The 20003-nt window shown below is 31.4% G+C and overlaps 2 protein-coding genes across 5 annotated transcripts in view; one reads left to right on the forward strand and one right to left on the reverse strand.

Moving 5' to 3' along the window:
* The window catches only part of LOC111052014, a 75025-nt gene extending 68728 nt beyond the window's left edge, over positions 1-6297 (forward strand). For all 4 annotated transcript variants that reach the window (XM_039437209.1, XM_039437210.1, XM_022338612.2 and 1 more), the window contains 3 exons: positions 1195-1422; positions 2980-3131; positions 4621-6297. In XM_039437209.1, the coding sequence (XP_039293143.1) occupies positions 1195-1422; positions 2980-3131; positions 4621-5074 (834 nt within the window). In that variant the 3' untranslated portion in view covers positions 5075-6297. The remainder of the gene's footprint in view (positions 1-1194; positions 1423-2979; positions 3132-4620) is intronic.
* A 3105-nt stretch (positions 6298-9402) lies between these two features.
* Positions 9403-18940, reverse strand: LOC111052007 (zinc metalloproteinase nas-13). Its single transcript, XM_039435997.1, has 5 exons — positions 18712-18940; positions 16811-16987; positions 14763-15118; positions 13015-13176; positions 9403-9731 (listed from the first exon to the last, which is right to left on the reverse strand). The coding sequence occupies exons 1-5, from the start codon at positions 18815-18817 to the stop codon at positions 9612-9614; spliced, it is 921 nt and encodes a 306-aa protein (XP_039291931.1). The 5' UTR covers positions 18818-18940; the 3' UTR covers positions 9403-9611.
* Between the last annotated feature and the right edge of the window lie 1063 nt (positions 18941-20003).

The raw sequence follows: 20003 nt of genomic DNA on the forward strand, positions 1-20003 counted from the left end.
CTGTTTTCTTTTTCAATTTTATCCATCGTTATATTTATTTCCATATGCCGTCCATATAAGTCACCTATTCAAATTATTTTTTCAAATACCCATTTTGATTTTCCCTTCAATCGTATGTATTGTATGTGAACCTTAATATTTGATCTCTTCCATTTTTCAATGTTATCTAATCCATTTCTTTCCCGATCATCTGAATCTTATGAATTGCTTACCGTATATTTCTCTCATATACAACTGGTTCCCTTTCTTCCCAATCTATTTACTCATATTTAGTCATTCAATTATGTTTTATTCATGATTTTTGTAACTAAGATTCTTTTGCAAATGAATTTCAATTTATTTTCCAATTTCAATATTGGGATAACTTCCTATCCTCTTCCTCTTGCATTAAATCACTTTTATCAATTTCCTCTATGTTTATCTGCGGACGAGAATAGTGCTAATACTGCTTGAGCACTTTCAACACTGTCCTACCGCTACATTTTTTAATCTATTATTTTCCAAATCCATTTCATCACTTTATATTACACCAATATTCCCCTCGATTCCCCCTCAAATTCAACCCCGTCCATGTCCTGTACTAAATTCCTTTTTTCCATGATATTTAATTATTTTTTTTGTCAAATGTATAAACTTATTTTCCGGCTCTTTCCCACAGATTCAACTATCTTTTTTTTCTTCCTATTACAGACAAGAATGGTGCTAACCCTACCTGTGTACTCTCACCAGTCCTGCCGCTACATTTTCTCAACATTTTCTGATTTCCTCCTTCCCAAATCTTTTTCATTTCTTCATCTCACACCAATTTCCTGGATTTTCCCCAAATTTTATCGCGTTCCTGTTCTACACTAAATTCCTTTTTTTCAAATTCAATCAATTTTCCACTGCATTCATAAAATCTATGAACTTCTCCTTCTCATCTCTTCCAGAAATTCATCTATTGATTAATTAATATAGAAAGAACAACTTTTATTACCATTTTTTCAAACTTTTCTCTATAAACACTACTAGTTTCAGCTCTCAATCCATTTTTCTTGTAAAGAGCTATTCATTCAACTACCCTCCATTAAAACCTTTATCCAAATATTACTCTTTTTCAAACTTTTCTATATAAACACTACTTGTTTCAGCTCTCAAACCATTTTCAAGTGTTTTTTTTTTTTAAATTGACTAATATATTGTTTTTTTTTGCAGACAAGGATGGTGCTAATCCTACCGGAGTACTCTCAGCGACCCTACCGCTATGGCATGACCCTGCTGTGTGTGGGGGCCATGTTCAACTGGCTGGGTCTGGCCGAGAACAATGCTGAGCCCGTGCGCTATATCGGAGTCACCCTGATTGCAGCCGGCGCAATGCTCATCTGCCTCGCCATGTGCTTCTGGATGAAGGCCAGTCATGACACCGCCAACGAACTCAGTGCGGTCGGTGCATTTTTTCAGTCAAATATCAATATAAATTGTGTGGGATTTGATTTAAATTGTCAAACATTGGTTTGAATTGTATAGGAATTGGTCTGAATTGTCGAACATTAGTTAGAAATGTGTAGGAATTGGTTAAAATTGTCAAAAATTGGTTTCAATTATTGTAGAAATTGGTTGGAATGATCAATGAAGCGGTGAAAATTGGTTCAGATTTAAATGGTTGCATTTTTTAAAAATGAGAACTCATCAATAGGAAGAAATTGGTTTGAATTGTGTAGGAATTGGCTTGAATTGTTAAAAATTGGGTTGAATTATTGTAGAAATCGGTTAAAATGATCGATGAAGCGGTGGAAGTCGATTTAAATGATTGATAAAGCGGTGGAAATTGGTTTGGATTAACGATGATTGCAGGTAAAACCTAGGGTCAATATTGTATTGTAATTTGAAAAGTTTTGAGCAAATATAGTGGTACCTATAGTACTATAGACAACAACAACGTTTTATTCTTTTATTGAATTGCAAGTTTATATTTTTTCATCAGTCAAATTTTGATTAAAAATAAGGGATGAAACCTGTGTTGAGATTGATTATAATTGTTTAAAATTGTTTGAAAATTTCTATACAAGAAACTATTGAATAGATTATGAACCACAATGACAGAGCTGACGACATAAAGTGGAAATAATTTTCTTTTTTGGATAAAAGTGTTTTATAGGGGGGGGGGTGAAGAACAATGAGAGTGATATGGCATTATCTCATGACAGAGGAAAGTAGTGTACAGTAATCATCACCACTAAAGAGCAAGTTCATGAGATATACTATTTTTTCTTGATTGAACTAGGAAAAACTAATAAGTCAAAGAGAGCCTGGGAACAAAATTTCGAATACAAACGGAAATTTTGTCTAGAAAGTGCTTTATTAGGTACCGTTTGATTAATTTTTCCTCTCTTGTAAAAATAATTGTAGGGTTAATAATTACTATTATCGTGGTTGTGGTAATTTTCATCTATATAATTGGAAAGTAATGGTTTCTACATTGGTACCTACCAGTAGTTTCTACATTTTCATGTGCTTATACTCTACCATCATAACTATATTTTACGGTACTTGAGTTTTTGTTCAAAAAATGTGAGATAAAGATTAATAAAGGTTTCTGGATTCTATTATTGAATTTAATTCTTGTTCCAATACAAGTTTTCATTTCTAATTTTCTTATCGTTGGACATCGAGATTGATGATGTTTTCTAGATTCTATTATTAAATACTTGTTCCAGTACAAGTTTTTATTTCTATTTTGCTGTTCCATACTGCTTCGATTATCAATTTTGTTAAAATACTAATCTTTCAGATATTTTTCACGCTACGTTTAATTTTTTATTGTGATGTTCACTCACTGTTCTGGATTCCAGCTCTGATGAAATACTAATACATGTTTCCCAAGTTCCTTTATTTTATGTGAGATATTTTGTTCTTCCTTTTATAATTTATCTATTTCAATACAGTATTAATTGTTCCTGTTATATCCATATTAATGCAGTTTTATTGTGAATTGAACAGGGCGAAGACCAAATGCACCACATTGTGACAATTCACCAGGGTGATGGTACACTGGAGAAGCCTCCAGACTATGACTCGGTAACCGGCTGTTCACCACCTTGCTATGAGGACGCTATCAGGCTCAATCCTGCTCTACTATTACCCAGCATGAGGTGAGGCTTAATCCACTCATTTCAATATCGTACCGTAGACTGATTTCTGAATTAAGTCACTAAGTGCAGTTTGCACAGCTTCAGTTTCAGTTTGTGGTTTTAATCCATATCAATACTTGTTTGGTTATAATTTGGTTCATTTTGAGGTTGAGCCACGAACTTATAAAAATCAGTTGAAGGTTTGACTGTACAAACGGGTCTAGGAATTACAATTGTAATAATATATTTAGATACTTATCATACAATATTACACATCATTTATCATCACATCGATGAATATTGAATATTAATACTGTGGTTTACTAATTTTTTAGTCTACAGTGTATTTAAATAAAATATCCTACTCTACTATATTTAATTTATATTTCTAATGCGATTGCTCAAATTGGTATGTTGAATAAGGTATAGGCTTATGTATTCAAATCGAATCAAATGTTTTTATTGTCGTTCACAATTATACATGTATTGACAAAGTCATGAAAACGGAGCATAGTCCTTAGTCTAAAGCCGAGGTGAATAAAAACATAATATATATAGAATTTAAACATTAAAAATAAATAAACTATAAAAATAACACCAGGACAGACAATAAAATTTGAAATTGAATAACAGAATCGATTGAAACAACACTTCAGCACTTCTAATACTTAACACTAAATAATTATAAGTGGATGTTCAAAGAATTCCTCAATGTCATAGAAAGGATTTTCACTCAGCAAAATATCCAATTTATTGAGAATGAAGTGTCTAGTATTGTTTGCGAGGGGTACAAATTAAGCTGTATCTTTTTAAATTGCTTACATAGCATTTCAATTTCTTATTGACTGATAATGCTTATTACTGTATGATATGCAGGAACCTATATAATATTTCAAGATGTTTTGGAAAGTTCAAAGCCTATTTTAATATGACAATTAGGTATTATGATTCCATAATTCCATCAGTCACAATAGCAGATCCACTGTTGAAAAAAATATTTTTTTTTCAAGTGTTGGAGAGTGTATGCGGTATGGTATTTATCTATTCTCAGCAAATTGATAACATTCAATCATTTAAGGTAACACAGTAAACATAAATATTGTCCCTTTTGCCTTAGATTAAAAACCCTTTTTTGTTTCTCTTCAACTGTTTTCCTAATAAATGTATTTCCCTGATTATTTTCCTAACCACCTGAATTATCTAGAGCTCAGTGATAAAATACCTATGTCGTAGTGATGTCAAACCAAGTATCTTAGCCAGTTTTACACTTTTATCTCATCTCTTATCATACTCCATATCTTAAACCATAAACAATAGTTTTCTTCTATGCTGAAACTATATGAAGTAAGAATGAACATTTTTTTTCTACAAATGAGCAACTAGGTTTACCACTGTTACACAACAAGGCTACCGTATATATATTCCATGTAGACTGCTATTGTTTGAAGTTTTTTCTTTAGTCTAGACTCAACCTTCAGAGTGAAAAATAATTCATTTTCTCAATTTGCAGTACTGCCCAAGACACCACCGATTCAGTGAAGCCAGACCCCACACAGACACCAGACCAGAGCGGCACCAGTTCAACAGGAATTCCCAAAACGGAAACCACGAAACCCTCCCAGGAAACCACCCCCAACCCCTCGTCAGAGTCCACCCCAACCCCCGAAGAGTCTAGTCAGAACAACGATAACTTCGGCAGCCGAATGCTTCGACTCAGTAAACGATTTCTGCGAGGAAAACGTGGCAGTGTCAGTCCTCACGGCGATGAGGCCAACTCAGTAGAAGACTCCTCAGCCGGTGAGGTAGTAGACAATAACTGTGATTCAGGTTGTGATATTAGAAGTTACAGTGATCGTAGCGGTAGCGGTTACTCAGGACGTAACGTTAGTGATCAAGGTTGTAACAGTAGTGACTCAGGGTTCAACAGTTCCAGTAGCACATCTCAAACGTCACCTGTGAGGTGAACGCATTTTGAGACGATATGAACATATTTTATAATCGAGCCTTGTGAGGTTTAGTGATTTTGAGATGATATGAACTTATTTTTCAATCATCCCTTGAAGTATTGATTAATATAAATTTCATCACAATGTTTTGTATTATACCGTATCCTTTGAGGGATATAAACTTCATTTTCTATTCGATCCTTGATGCTATGAACGAATTTTTCAGTCAAGCCTAGAAATATATTGATAACGTCTCCTCTGAGGAAAATGAACTTATTTTCTATTTTTATTCAAGCCTTGTGAGGTACAGTGATTTTGAAATGCTACGAACATATTTTCCAGTGTCAAGCCTAGAACTATAGATTATTATTAATACCATCAAAATATTTTGTATAAAATACTGTATCCTTCGAGAGAGAGTGATTTTGAGATTGAAATAATAACCAGAACAGATTTTTTAATCCACTCATTGATTGTCAAATTAAGATTGATAGCACATTGATTATACCTTCTTCTCATACGGTATCCTAAGAAGTAGATTGTGATTTTGAGATGACAGGAACTAAATTGTTGATCATCACCTTATAATAGGCTACTGACTAATATAATTATATCATATTGATTACAATGTAAATAGCCGAAAACCTGTGAGGGTGACAAGTGATTTTGTGATGATTGGGACGTATTTTTCATTCGTACCTTGTTTAGCCTATATTGAATTTATTGAACAATGATTGTGTGTATGATAGCCTCTAGAGTGAGGTGAAATGATTCCCAGATTGTATGAATTCATTTTCTACCAGGAATATTATAATTGTCATCCAATCGATGTAAGTAAAATTATCATTTAATATTGATTGATACCATTTTGCTGGTGATGATGAGATCTTATGTGTATTATTCTCGTTCTTGTGGGTTGCAGTCATTCCTAGGATTTTGTATATAATTTTTGAATTTCTTTCAATCGACCCTGATAAATATTGTCCAATGTACATTTTATTGATATCATATTGATAATACCTAACTACTAAAGTACCGTAACTATAGATTTCTTGCAATGTAGGTGCCTAGAATACATTGTATTCTAGTTAATAAAAACAATATAAAAATCTTGTAGTACCCATTAATTTTTTCAAAAACTTTGAAATAGTTCAACTATCTAACAAATATTGAGTTTGATGAGAAAGAGAATGAATTACTTCCAAAGACCTTAAGTTGAACTATTTTTAAGTTTTTTTTTTTTGAAAATAAAGGGTACTACACGATTTTTATATTGTTTTTATTGATTTGTTAAAAAGTAGACCATGTGAGTAAAGTGTTTTAATTGTATTCTAGGTAAATTGGTTTCTTGTGTAGAAAAGTTATTTCCAGAGTGTAAGATGTAATGAATAACTTGTACCGTATCATAATCCGCCTTCGTGATTTTTTTCAATATTGATTGATAACAAGCAACTATTGATTATCCGATCTTCTATGGAGTGAATTGATTCTCTGCATGTCTAATATAATGAGCCCATGATTTTTTGATCTTGGTGGAGTTGAAAGTAGGACTATTTTGAAAATGGAATGTTTTGTGATAATGCTCTATTCACTCCTGGAGTGATTAAACATGTTATATTGGTCAAAATTGTATAAATACTCTTTAAACCGTAGCTTTTCTCCAAGTGCATTTACTTGCTTTTAGAAGAGCTAATATCATAATTAATCGTCCTTTCAAAGAATTAAGTAATAATTATGTAGGTCTACTGTATACATTCTTGAAATATGGATTAATGTAAGATTAAACTACAAAGTGCCAATCAATATGAATGCCTAGAGGAATCATGAAATTCAAGATGTGAATCAGCAAGTCATAATATTTTGTATAAAATACTGTATCCTTCGAGAGAGAGTGATTTTGAGATTGAAATAATAACCAGAACTGATTTTTTAATCCACTCATTCATTGTCAAATTAAGATTGATAGCACATTGATTATACCTTCTTCTCAAACGGTATCCTAAGAAGTAGATTGTGATTTTGAGATGACAGGAACTAAATTGTTGATCATCACCTTATAATAGGCTACTGACTAATATAATTATATCATATTGATTACAATGTAAATAGCCGAAAACCTGTGAGGGTGACAAGTGATTTTGTGATGATTGGGACGTATTTTTCATTCGTACCTTGTTTAGCCTATATTGAATTTATTGAACAATGATTGTGTGTATGATAGCCTCTAGAGTGAGGTGAAATGATTCCCAGATTGTATGAATTCATTTTCTACCAGGAATATTATAATTGTCATCCAATCGATGTAAGTAAAATTATCATTTAATATTGATTGATACCATTTTGCTGGTGATGATGAGATCTTATGTGTATTATTCTCGTTCTTGTGGGTTGCAGTCATTCCTAGGATTTTGTATATAATTTTTGAATTTCTTTCAATCGACCCTGATAAATATTGTCCAATGTACATTTTATTGATATCATATTGATAATACCTAACTACTAAAGTACCGTAACTATAGATTTCTTGCAATGTAGGTGCCTAGAATACATTGTATTCTAGTTAATAAAAACAATATAAAAATCTTGTAGTACCCATTAATTTTTTCAAAAACTTTGAAATAGTTCAACTATCTAACAAATATTGAGTTTGATGAGAAAGAGAATGAATTACTTCCAAAGACCTTAAGTTGAACTATTTTTAAGTTTTTTTTTTTTGAAAATAAAGGGTACTACACGATTTTTATATTGTTTTTATTGATTTGTTAAAAAGTAGACCATGTGAGTAAAGTGTTTTAATTGTATTCTAGGTAAATTGGTTTCTTGTGTAGAAAAGTTATTTCCAGAGTGTAAGATGTAATGAATAACTTGTACCGTATCATAATCCGCCTTCGTGATTTTTTTCAATATTGATTGATAACAAGCAACTATTGATTATCCGATCTTCTATGGAGTGAATTGATTCTCTGCATGTCTAATATAATGAGCCCATGATTTTTTGATCTTGGTGGAGTTGAAAGTAGGACTATTTTGAAAATGGAATGTTTTGTGATAATGCTCTATTCACTCCTGGAGTGATTAAACATGTTATATTGGTCAAAATTGTATAAATACTCTTTAAACCGTAGCTTTTCTCCAAGTGCATTTACTTGCTTTTAGAAGAGCTAATATCATAATTAATCGTCCTTTCAAAGAATTAAGTAATAATTATGTAGGTCTACTGTATACATTCTTGAAATATGGATTAATGTAAGATTAAACTACAAAGTGCCAATCAATATGAATGCCTAGAGGAATCATGAAATTCAAGATGTGAATCAGCAAGTCATAATATTTAACTGGAGCAAAGAGCCAGATAAATTTCAATTGGAAAAATTTCAAATATTCAAGTTAGCAAAAGTTATCGATAGTATCAGATATTGTGAAATATGATTTTTAACGTGACCGTCATTGTGTATTTTGATGTTACAAATATATATCATACAATACATTTGGCTCTTTACAAAAATGTAAGTAATTCTGACTATATTTCTATAATAATATGGCAAACTGTAACGATGGAGAAAGCTTCGAATATCTCTGAGATGAAAAAGACATGCTTATCATCTACCCTAATGGGATTCAATCAAGTGTAAAAATAATTGTAAGTAACTTCAAATAACAAATTTTTGTAAATAATATTAAAATCGGATAGCAGATGGCTGATATCATCATTTTTTGTCCAGAAAGAACGAAGTTGGAGAGATTTCTGAAGTTGATGAATAATATTTAACACTGCAAAGTTGGAAACAGATTGTTGGATGAGAGTATTTTTTACTTCGAATAATATTGTGATACTGCCTAGTAACTATTATTGTCTAGCCTACTGTATTCAATAAATTAAAAATTCTCTACTAATAGGTGAGTGAAGTTACCTACTTGATTCCATCTCCCTTTCTCATTCTCACATTATAATATTAACGGAAGCAATCAATCACTCAATTCCACAGATTTTGAAATGTGAAAGTTCATAGTTCAAGATATTTTTCAATTCAATATTCAATTGTACAAATTCCCGTGAAGCTGCTAAACAATTGAAAAATATAGAATTAAAGTAGGATGTAAATTTTAAGGTCCGTATACTCGATGGTGGGTAGGCCTAATTATATTCCATGTCGATTTTAAACCATTAGCTGATTCAACACATTTTACCATGGATGCAATGATATCTTACTTTGATCTCGAATTAAGTTGAACTTTGGTTAAACTGCTATCAATAATACCTGAGAGATATAATTGCTTCGAATATAATAATTATAAAACGAAAATTTTATAATAGATAAGGAAGGAAATAAATACCCAAAACCTCAAAGTTATGAAAGCAAGATGTAACTTTTAATTCATGTTGATTTCAGTCACATAAGTTTATATAGGTAGTTTTAGAAAAATAATGAATGAATGTAGCCTAAATGCATTACCTATTCTATGTCATAACTAAACATGAAATCTGATCAAAAGTGCTCAAATGAGAACCTTAATCAAATCATCATCTATGTAATCAGATTAATCCTCATCAGAATCAATTGGTATCACTGCTCTCAACTTCAGCCTCCACCTTATTGCAATTGTACATTATATTCAGTTTCATTTTATCTTTATCACTGAGACGATCACGCTGTCCGATCTTGACACCTTCCTCCTGCAATAAGAAGTTTACAGAAAATATTAAAGTCACATTCACAAGAATAAAATATAGTTTTGGATATGTTAGCCTACAGTGTGGTAAAATGTCTGACAAAATTGGAATAACTCATATTACTGTGCATAGAGTACCTGTATAGAGGAATTCACTGATAGTAGCCTACTGATAACCAAGATCTATAAATACAGGTCATGACACTCGGGTTCCTTATGGAGCGGTCATTATATGGGGTCTTTATAGCAGTGCATTTGAAAATCCATTCGAATTCAATTTGCTCGTAACAAAATTATGCATTATGCATTAAAAAAAAAATATTCTAGTTCAGATAATATGTGAATTCAGTTTTTCAATTTTTTAATAATGAAATTTAAACAATAAATTAATGCTTCAATTATTCATCTAATCATTATTTAGAATTGTTCTCATTCTTGCACGGTAACTTAAGGATTATGATTCATAAGGCATTGGGACAAGACAGAAATATGCGAGGCCAACTGCAAAAAGAGTTTGAAGTTCCCAATCAATTTTAAATCTAAAAATCAACAATTCAGTTTCTAGTATTTTGCTAAATACTGTAATTCTGTAGGAAGAATTATTTTTACAATTCCAATTATTAATAACACATCATATTATGTTCAATCTACAATGATAAAAGCTAGATAACTAGAACCCCACATAATGGCGATTTTGCAATGCATCACGGAATTGTGTCATGACCGTATTTATAGACCTTAACTTCATAGACCTTACCTTGCTGATAACACATGAGTAAATAATGTATCAATATGTGTATAAAAAATGAATGTCTGTTTGTGTGCTTGTTCCCTATAGACTTAAAAACTACTTGACAGAACGGCATGGAACTTTGTTGTGAATATGTTGTATGAATATTGGGGATGGTTTCTAACCAGAAATTTTAGTAGGGGGGCTAATAACAATTATTTATTAATCCATTTTACAGACCTATGTTTTCTTAATTATTGGCCGAGTGGCTACCGAAGAACGGGAAGATGATCATAATTCAAGATCATGTTGTGATAATATGATTTAGCATCTATAGTTAGCAGACTGTGTAATAATAAACAGATAAATTGTTCACCGTACGGTACTGGTATTAATACGGTAGTTTGGAGTTGAAGTTTAGTTGATTGGTACCAGCTAGATAATGATTCCTTAAAAGACCTATACCAATAATTATCACTCCCCTATCATTGAGAAATTGGAAAATGTTGGAAAAAATTACACTGAAAGAGAGTTGTTCATATTGCATTCATTAATTGCCGTAGTGAAGAATGACAGAATAATTTACAATTTTCTGAATTTAGCTTAGCTTACATCCATCCTAAAATGGAAGATGGAAAGAATATGAAATTCTCTGTGATTCATCGTGCATCGCATATTTCCTGGATCATCTATCGACAATCAACAATATTATGAACGTATTAAATTCATCTTTGGAACACTGATTTGACCTATCTATTTTTACTTTCCTTGTCCTATTGCCATAGGTAAGGAAAGTATTGCTTTCCGAAAAAAATTAAGGTACCCCAATTTCTAAATTTCTATACGTTTCAAGGTCCCCTGAGTCCAAAAAACTGGTTTTTGGGTATTGGTCTGTATGTGTGTGTGTGTGTGTGTATGTGTGTGTGTGTGTGTGTACACGATATCTCATCTCCCAATTAACGGAATGACTTTAAATTTGGAACTTGAGGTCCTTACAATATAAGGATCCGACACAAACGATTATTTCGATCAAATGCAATTCAAGATGGCGAAAATGTTGTCAAAAACAGGGGTTTTCGCGATTTTCTTGAAAACGGCTCCAACGATTTTGATCAAATTCATACCTAAAAAAGTCATTGATGAGCTCTATCAACTGCCACAAGTCCCATATCTTTAAAAATTTCAGGAGCACCGCCCCATCTATGCAAAGTTTGATTTTAGATTCTCAATTATTAGGCTTCAGATACAATTTAAACAAAACATTTCAAGTGGATAAGATTTAGTATAAAAATCTCTACAATTAATGTTTAGTAACATTTTCACATAAAATTGAAAATAAGCTCGATTATCGAGGAAATAAGATTATTCAATAGCAAACTGTTGCAACTGTTGATTCTATTAAATCATTCACTATGATGAGATAGCAGACTTCGTGTGTCTGCAGCGCTATTGTCCTGTCACAAGCTGACTCTGATCTTAGAATAGTAGACTTGAGATGCGTGTGAACACTATAGCGTCAGTTGATCAATTTTCATAACGGCAAGGAAAGTTGTGTGAGTGCGCCACACCAGACTTTTTCTTTTTTATTCCAAAACTTCACTGATAAAAATATTACTACCAATTGATTGAGAAGCATATGTTTTCGGAATAATAAATGCTGCATGACTAAGCACATAGGAAGTTCGTATTGAGATGTGAATGAAAATATTGATTGTCAGATAAATTTTATGATTCAGAAAATGAAGTGAAGTGAGAAATGAGATATATTGACTTTTTGGCGGTATGAAGTTCGCCGGGCAAGCTAGTTAAATATAAAGAAAAGAACTGGCTTATACATACGGGATAAGAAATTCACGAATGCATCATCACGTCTGAACTAGGTACTGGACAATAATTAACTTAAAATTTCGAATAAAACTTCTGAATTTACCAAGGATGAACATAGGTTTATTTTCATTGCTTTTATTCAATTAATTCTAATTCAAAAATTATATTGCAACAAGTTCATTCAATTTGTGATTTAAAGTTTACCTAACTTCACAATATAAAAGCCCAACCAAACAGGGCTTTCTCCAAGTGCGACGTTTTAGCTTTGCTGGTAGCGCGGGTGGGTCATGAATCAAAGTTGCTGTTTCAAGAGTCAAGACATAGGCCTATCAAACTCTTTTTCATTTTTGCTGGAAATTTTCAATTTCTATAAAGATTATCTATGCCTACGTAATTTTGAACAAAATATTAAATAATTATTACATTTTTTTATGTTTCCTGTACATAAGGAGATTGGTATTTTAAAACACCAAATTTTCCCCGGTGCAAAGCACGTGTTACCTCTATTATTGTAGAGAGTACATTGGAATCTCGTTAGAGTGCTTTTATACCAAAAATATTATGCTCTTCAATCTTTACAATAATTGGCAATATCTTGCGGCAGCATAAAATTCATGTGCTATCAAAATTAACAACGTTCAACATAATTACATAATATGAATTTGGTATAGAAGTTTTTTCCGGAAAATATACAAAAAATGCATTTTAGATTTACTGAACCGGTACTTACAACAGTAGTTATAGTGGGCTTATCATTCTTGGAAAAGGCACAACGAGAGTAATGCATTACACTGTCATAATCATAGCCAACTCCAAAATCGGTCACCTTCCATTCTTTCATTACCTTGAAGTTGTTCTTGGGATCCATACTATCATTATCTGAAATTGAATATTTTATTCATATAATAACCTTTGTTTCAACGATTATTCAAAAACAATACATTATTTGATCATTATATAGTTTATTATTAATAAAGGTTGTAACGTAGCCGATTAATTGCCATGAATTTTAACAATCCGAGATACCACATTGCTTGAAAATTTTCAAGTTTCGACGACGGTGAAAATTCATAACTAGTGAAATTGGACTGGAAAAAAGATGCCTCCACCGCTCTGTTTAGAGACACCATTGTCCAGGACAGGTTCAATAAGTTTTTACATACTTAATTGTTGTCAGATCAGAAGGAAAATCCTGTATTATCATTATTTTTACTGTTATTTATTATTCAAAACTCATTTATATTCTATTTCTAATTGAATTTTCATGTTTGCAACTTTCGATTGAATGAATCATTCAACTATCAGCCTATTATTCAAATTAAATTATTTTGAATAGTCTAGTCAAGGAAATTTTTTTAGATGGTAAAGTTTGGAAGAAAATTTTCGACCCTGCAGATCTGTTTAGGGTAGTAAGGAGGTGAACATATGAAAAGTCCCCACCCCTACCCCTTGTGCGAAGGGGGTGGGGGGGGGTTCGAATGTACCATTTTTTGGTTTCTCGAATTTACCACAGAAACTATGTATCTTACGGACATAACAATTACATACAAAATTGAAGCTCACATAATTTCCTACAATATTCATTTAACAACTTTTTCTATATCTTCTCTAGTTTTCGAGATAGGCTGTCCGCTATTGTAAATGTGACATTTTTGAAAAAAGACGTTTTACTCCATTTTTTTCTATTTTTGCTCTTATAACTTTTTAAAAATCAATGGGAAAAATCCATTCTGATTATGAGCTTTATTAGCGGGAGAGCTCATAATCAACATGGATTTTTTAAAAGTTATAAGAGCAAAAATTGAAAAAAAAACTGGAGCCAAACGTGTTTTTTCAAAAATGTCACACCTTTAAGAGCGGATAGCCTATCTCGAAAACTAGAGAAGATATAGAAAAAGTTGTAAAATTAATATTGTAGGAAGTTATGTAAGCTTTAATTTTGTATGTTACCGTTATGTCCGTAAAATACATAGTTTTCGTGTTAAATTGGGGACTTTTGATATGTTCACCTCCCTACTACCCTTAACAGAACTGCGGGGTCAAAAATTATTATTGTCTTCCCAACTTTTCCCTCTATACCCTCATTTGAGCATTCATTGCCTGGCCAAAAATGAGGATGTGTCAAGAATAAAACTATGTTTTTTCAATATATTCTCCATTCATTTCAGTAGGGCTACATGAAAATGTCATTGTGATAGGCTGTATTTGTTCTTCAATATTTTGCAGCATTAACTTGATAAAATAGACCCCTGTGTTTCTATAGTATAGACTATTCCATCATTATCTTGCTTATTTTTACGTTTGATGACAATAAAATATGATTATAAATCATATATCAGTATGATTATATTATGGTATTATTATTAAATCATTTCATAACATATTTTATGAAAACTTTTGAACCAACCAAACTCCGTTTACTTTCTAGTGGCATGGAAATGACATAAAACTGTGTTCTATTTCATCTCATAGAATCATTTGACAACATATAATATAATAAGGAGAGCGTATTTTGAATAAACAACCTTTTTCTTTGATATTTTCCCAGTGAATTGTGACATAATCGTCCCTGTTAGACGCGCTCTGCTGATGATGGAAGCCCAGAGCATGTAGAAACTCATGAATGATGGTGTCATGAGTAAGACAACCCTCCTCTCTGTTCAAATTGAGCTTCTGCCTACTTCCTATTCTCCCGATATATGACCAGCAGCCTGATTCGTCGTTCTCTATTAGCACATAGTCCTTATCTCCCTCGCTGTACTCTTTGAACTTCACGCAGCTCGAGTTTTCTATCTCTGCCATTGCTTTCTTGATTCTCTGTATCTCCTCTTCCTCTGAAAGTCATTCATTTTCATAATTTTAAATTTAACTTGTTCATTTTTCCATGAAATACAATCTTATCACAAAAAAGTAGAAAACATTTCATACGGTAATTTTAAATATATTCGACTATTATTCATAGTATTTATTCAGCAACTATTTTCAATGAAAGTAACCATTGAAAGCCCAAAAGTGCTTCCTTAACTTTAACAACAATTGAAAATCCAACGCAAATTGAATTTCCACTTAATAATTTCCGAAATAATAAACACAAAAAGAGCCATAGAGGCATGGCTGAACTTGAATTATTTCCAATCGTTGACTTTTATACAATAATCAACTTCATATTATAAATTATATTTTCGAACACTTCATACGCTAGATTCAAGTTTATATATTACATCCCTGATTAAGCTGATTTACGACTCACACTGGCGCACAAGGAATCTTCCTTTTGCCGGTGTTTTTGCCTCACCTACTGTACTTATGCATGTGAACATAAATTGAATCTTCATTTAATAACTATTATTTATAATATAAAGGATATCATTTCGTTATTATATCTAATTAAATAAAATGTATGTATCTTGGTTTAAGTGCAGTAGCATATACTTATTATATTTATTTTTGTAAAGATTTTTTGTATTTTGTTTTTGGCAAATAAAATTCATTCATTCAAAACAAAGATTCTCAACCAAAGAATAAAATATACAACTTAGATAGTGAAGTCATAATGATACATGATGAAGGGGTGAATATGAAGGTGGCAATATAATATAGAGAAGATGAAGTTCTCAATTATTATAGACTATGATTATTAAGTAGCCTATGTAGACTGATAATTATGTAGACATACACTATGAATCTACATGATTTTCATGAGTATTGTAAAATCACAAGTCCATATGGATATAATATTCTCACTGTGTCTAACACGCTCACTGATACTGGAAGTATGGGAATTCGCCTCTAGGGTCAAAACATAATTGCAAGAGTAGCAAAGGTAGACAGTATCAGAGAGGTTAGCTGAGAGCTAAGAGTGTTGGAAATACTGTAATGCTTGTATTGTATGTATTAAAATGTGTCAGGTCGTTTAGATAGTACCATTTAGGTGGAAGGAAAGAAGCGAACATGCATAATTTCAACACTCCCAGCAACCTTCTCTGATACACTCTACCTTCACCGCTCCACTAGTTTCATCCTTTTTTATATGCTCCAATAATACTTCTTCCCCAATTCATCAAAATAGTCAAATAGATACTATTATATACATTAATTGTATATTAATTTATGATACTCTCATATATCTTGATGGAAATATAAAAACTAACACGCAATTATCTCATTGAATCCATATTTATTGTTTCTGAACGGGAAGAGATCATAGATATAATAGTCCCCGTGAATATGTGAATGGAGACTTGTGATATCGTTAAAAATATTTTCATACGATGATAGAAAATTACTACCCAGGACACAATAGTTGAAAACTAACTACTAGGATTCACTAGGTCATACTGACCTATTAACTTGGGCACAAAGTAGTTTAAAACTATTCTATGATGTGATGTATATTTCTCAATTCTCCAAAAATGTATCAGAATCTCTAGTCTTATGAACGAAAACTGGATGATTCACTCTGATAATTATTCATACACATATTCCAATACATTTAGATTGAAAAGCTTACAATATGGAAAACTTACCAAAACTCTCATGAATATGATAAACCAATGTAGCATTCGGCCATCTTGATGTCTCGTTTCTACGGACGTTTTTGACATCAATTTCGTTGGGTCCCAACATAATGTCACCTTCAAATTTTCCACTGAGCTCCCAAATATTTTGTGGACAGCTTGGCTCCATACTGTCTATTGCATCTCCTAATAAATTGAAATACGCCTAATTAATTCGTGGTAGAATGAGTTTTTTGTCAAAAATTACTTAACTCAAGCTAGAGTATTTTTCGTAGATAAAGCGAATGGGGCTAGCCGGCTTCATTCATTTTGATATCAAAATAGCATATACGATATTATTCAATAATCAAATCAATTCTACAAAATTATATTAAATGTGTGATTCAAACTTCACGTTATAACGAAAGCACAAACAAGTACTCAAGTACAAGTAACTCAACTACCGAGTGTAGCCGTTTCCTTAGATAATAGCGCGTGCTCGGCTATCATTTGAAGGACCCCGGTTTGAACTTCAATGCTCATTATTCATGTAGTTTTGACTAAATAATAAATAATTAGGTACTGTATTCTATTTTTGTCTATTTTTTCAATGGATATTTCTACCGTGATGTTAAAAGGATACGGTAAGTTATTATTCCATTTAATTTTTAGCAAGGAATTATAAAACTATAATTCAATCTATTTGTGTTCTTCATAGACCCTTGTGGAGTGCGGGTTACATCTGCTCGTATTTCTATAATATATAAGAATTTGAATAGGTCAATTTATTCCCATTTCGCTGATTCAAATTCGAATTGGGCTAAACATCTATGTCATCAAAATTATTGTCTTAATTTAAGTGGTTATTTTGTCACTTTTTGCTTTCAGAAAAAAGTGATTTAATAATAAGCAGTTCGTGATGGAAAATAACATTGAAGAAGTTTTTTTTGTCATTAAAGAAATCTAATAAATTAAATATGCATCATATAATAATAGTAGCATATCACTACTATAGCTTCCTCTAGTTGATAGAATATGACAGTGGCTGAGGCTGCGTTCACACCAAAGTTATCAACAAAATGTTTATTTTTCCGTCCTTATAGATTCTATTAGATTAAACGGAATATGACAAACACATATGCACATCATAAGTGTATGATAAGATATGTATAATCCAATAGAATATCTATTAGGACGGAAAAATAAACATTTTGTTAATAACTTTGGTGTAAACGCAGCTTTAATATTATTGTTACTCATTTATAATGTATAAATATAATAAATTGAATTAAATATAATAATAGTATCACTAATTCTTACAATATATCTTATAATAGTAGTTGATAGAATATGACAGTGGCTTAATTTTATTGATACTTTTTATATTTGGAAAAACGTTCATATTAGTGGCTCGCTTTTAATCATGAGCACAAACTAATATAATTTGGGCCTACTGCCTACTGTATATCAGACAATATTATTATGATCCAAAGTACACAAAACAATAAAATGTTCAGTTATTACCAAATACATAATTATTCTCACTGTCAAATATATAAAAGTTCAGTTTGTGCTTCATTCAAATACATCAAAAATTCATGATTATTCAAGAAATTACTATTACTATAATACCATAGGCTTATACTTTATTGTCAATAATATATTTTGTGTTGATGTAGAACAGTGAAAAGAGGATACTAGTAATTTATTTAATAATCAAACAACTCAAAGCCCTATTAAAATACTCTTTTGGAATAATACATTTTCATTTTTCAATAACATTTCAATAGGGCTACTTGATTTGGTAATTAATAAAAAATAATTCCATACGGTTGTACTCTTTAGAAATTCATCTTATATATTCATATTTCAAATATATTATTCTCTAATATTTATTTTATGATTGTCTATTTATTACTGTGTTCACTTACCAACATTATCGGCTTCGATGAATCCAGAATGCTTTGATGATGGTGGAGGTTTCTGAAGGGATGGACAAACCAACAAGGTGAACAAGAGAAAAAAACAATTTGACATTTTAACAACAAATTTCACTCAGAAAACCTTCAACAAAACGTAACTAGCTATGTTGAACTGCAAATAGGAATCTTCTTGAGCCTTCAGTTTGAGATGAGTGAAAAGTCTGAATTTACAGTTGCTTATAAAGGGCAAAACTTCACGCACCTTATTTTTTATTTCAAAAATTCAGAGATAATTCATTGTTCTGCTCTATTGAGAAGACCTTGCTGCTGAAAGGAATTGGAACTAATTCGACTGGTGAAGATAATAGTAGGTCTACTGAAGAGTATAATAATTAGCTTATGCTACCTGTAAAAAGTTTTACATCTTTTTAATGTTATAGCATAACTCATATTAACCATTGTTGGAAAATTGAAACTTACTTTGTTATCTTCTCAATTGTACTTTGAATACCGTTACTTTGTAAAAGGTTTAAGGAGAACAGTTTTAAAAATATTGAATGTTTGGAAAAATTTGAAATGTTTAAAGCTTGAAGATCACATGCAACATCTTTTTCAAAATGTTCCTCTTATTACAAGATTATTGTAACAATGATTGGTTTTGAAACTGAATGATAATTATGTCCAATACAAGTGAAGTTCTACATTGGAAATTTTTAAAGTTTAAAAGTTTCAATGCTGTAATCTTAGGTAGCCTACTAAATTTGAACTATCCACCTGAATGTGAATGATTTCATAATGTGATATTTTATTATCAACCTCTTCTTTAACGTTTTTCAGTCACAAATAAACGCAAGGGTGGAACCATAGCCCTGACATATGAACAGTACCGGGTTATCACAATAATATTCTACCTATGCAATTGCTGGTCACAAAAATATCATTTATGCCTATATAAAAAAAGTTGATTGGAAACAAGTAGCCTACTTACGCATAATTTATAGAACTAGATTGAAATACAGCTCGAACAATATTATTGGAATGTGTAAACCGTTTGATTGAAAAATACTCACAAAAATCATCCATATAGAACAATTTGAATACTTTGACACTCAATTATCATTCACATATTCTACTATTATTATCCTATATTCTTCAGTAAAGCACAATTATGATATTTTTTTTTATATTTTTCACAGTAAAATATTAATTTATTGAAACATGAAAACTGTATTCAGCTTTGAATAATATTGTGTAATACTGTACCACTACTGTACCTCCTAATAACTATTTTTGTAAACCGT

The sequence above is a fragment of the Nilaparvata lugens genome, chromosome 10 (genome assembly GCF_014356525.2).
Source record: "Nilaparvata lugens isolate BPH chromosome 10, ASM1435652v1, whole genome shotgun sequence".
In the NCBI taxonomy this organism is placed as follows: Eukaryota; Metazoa; Arthropoda; class Insecta; order Hemiptera; family Delphacidae; genus Nilaparvata; species Nilaparvata lugens.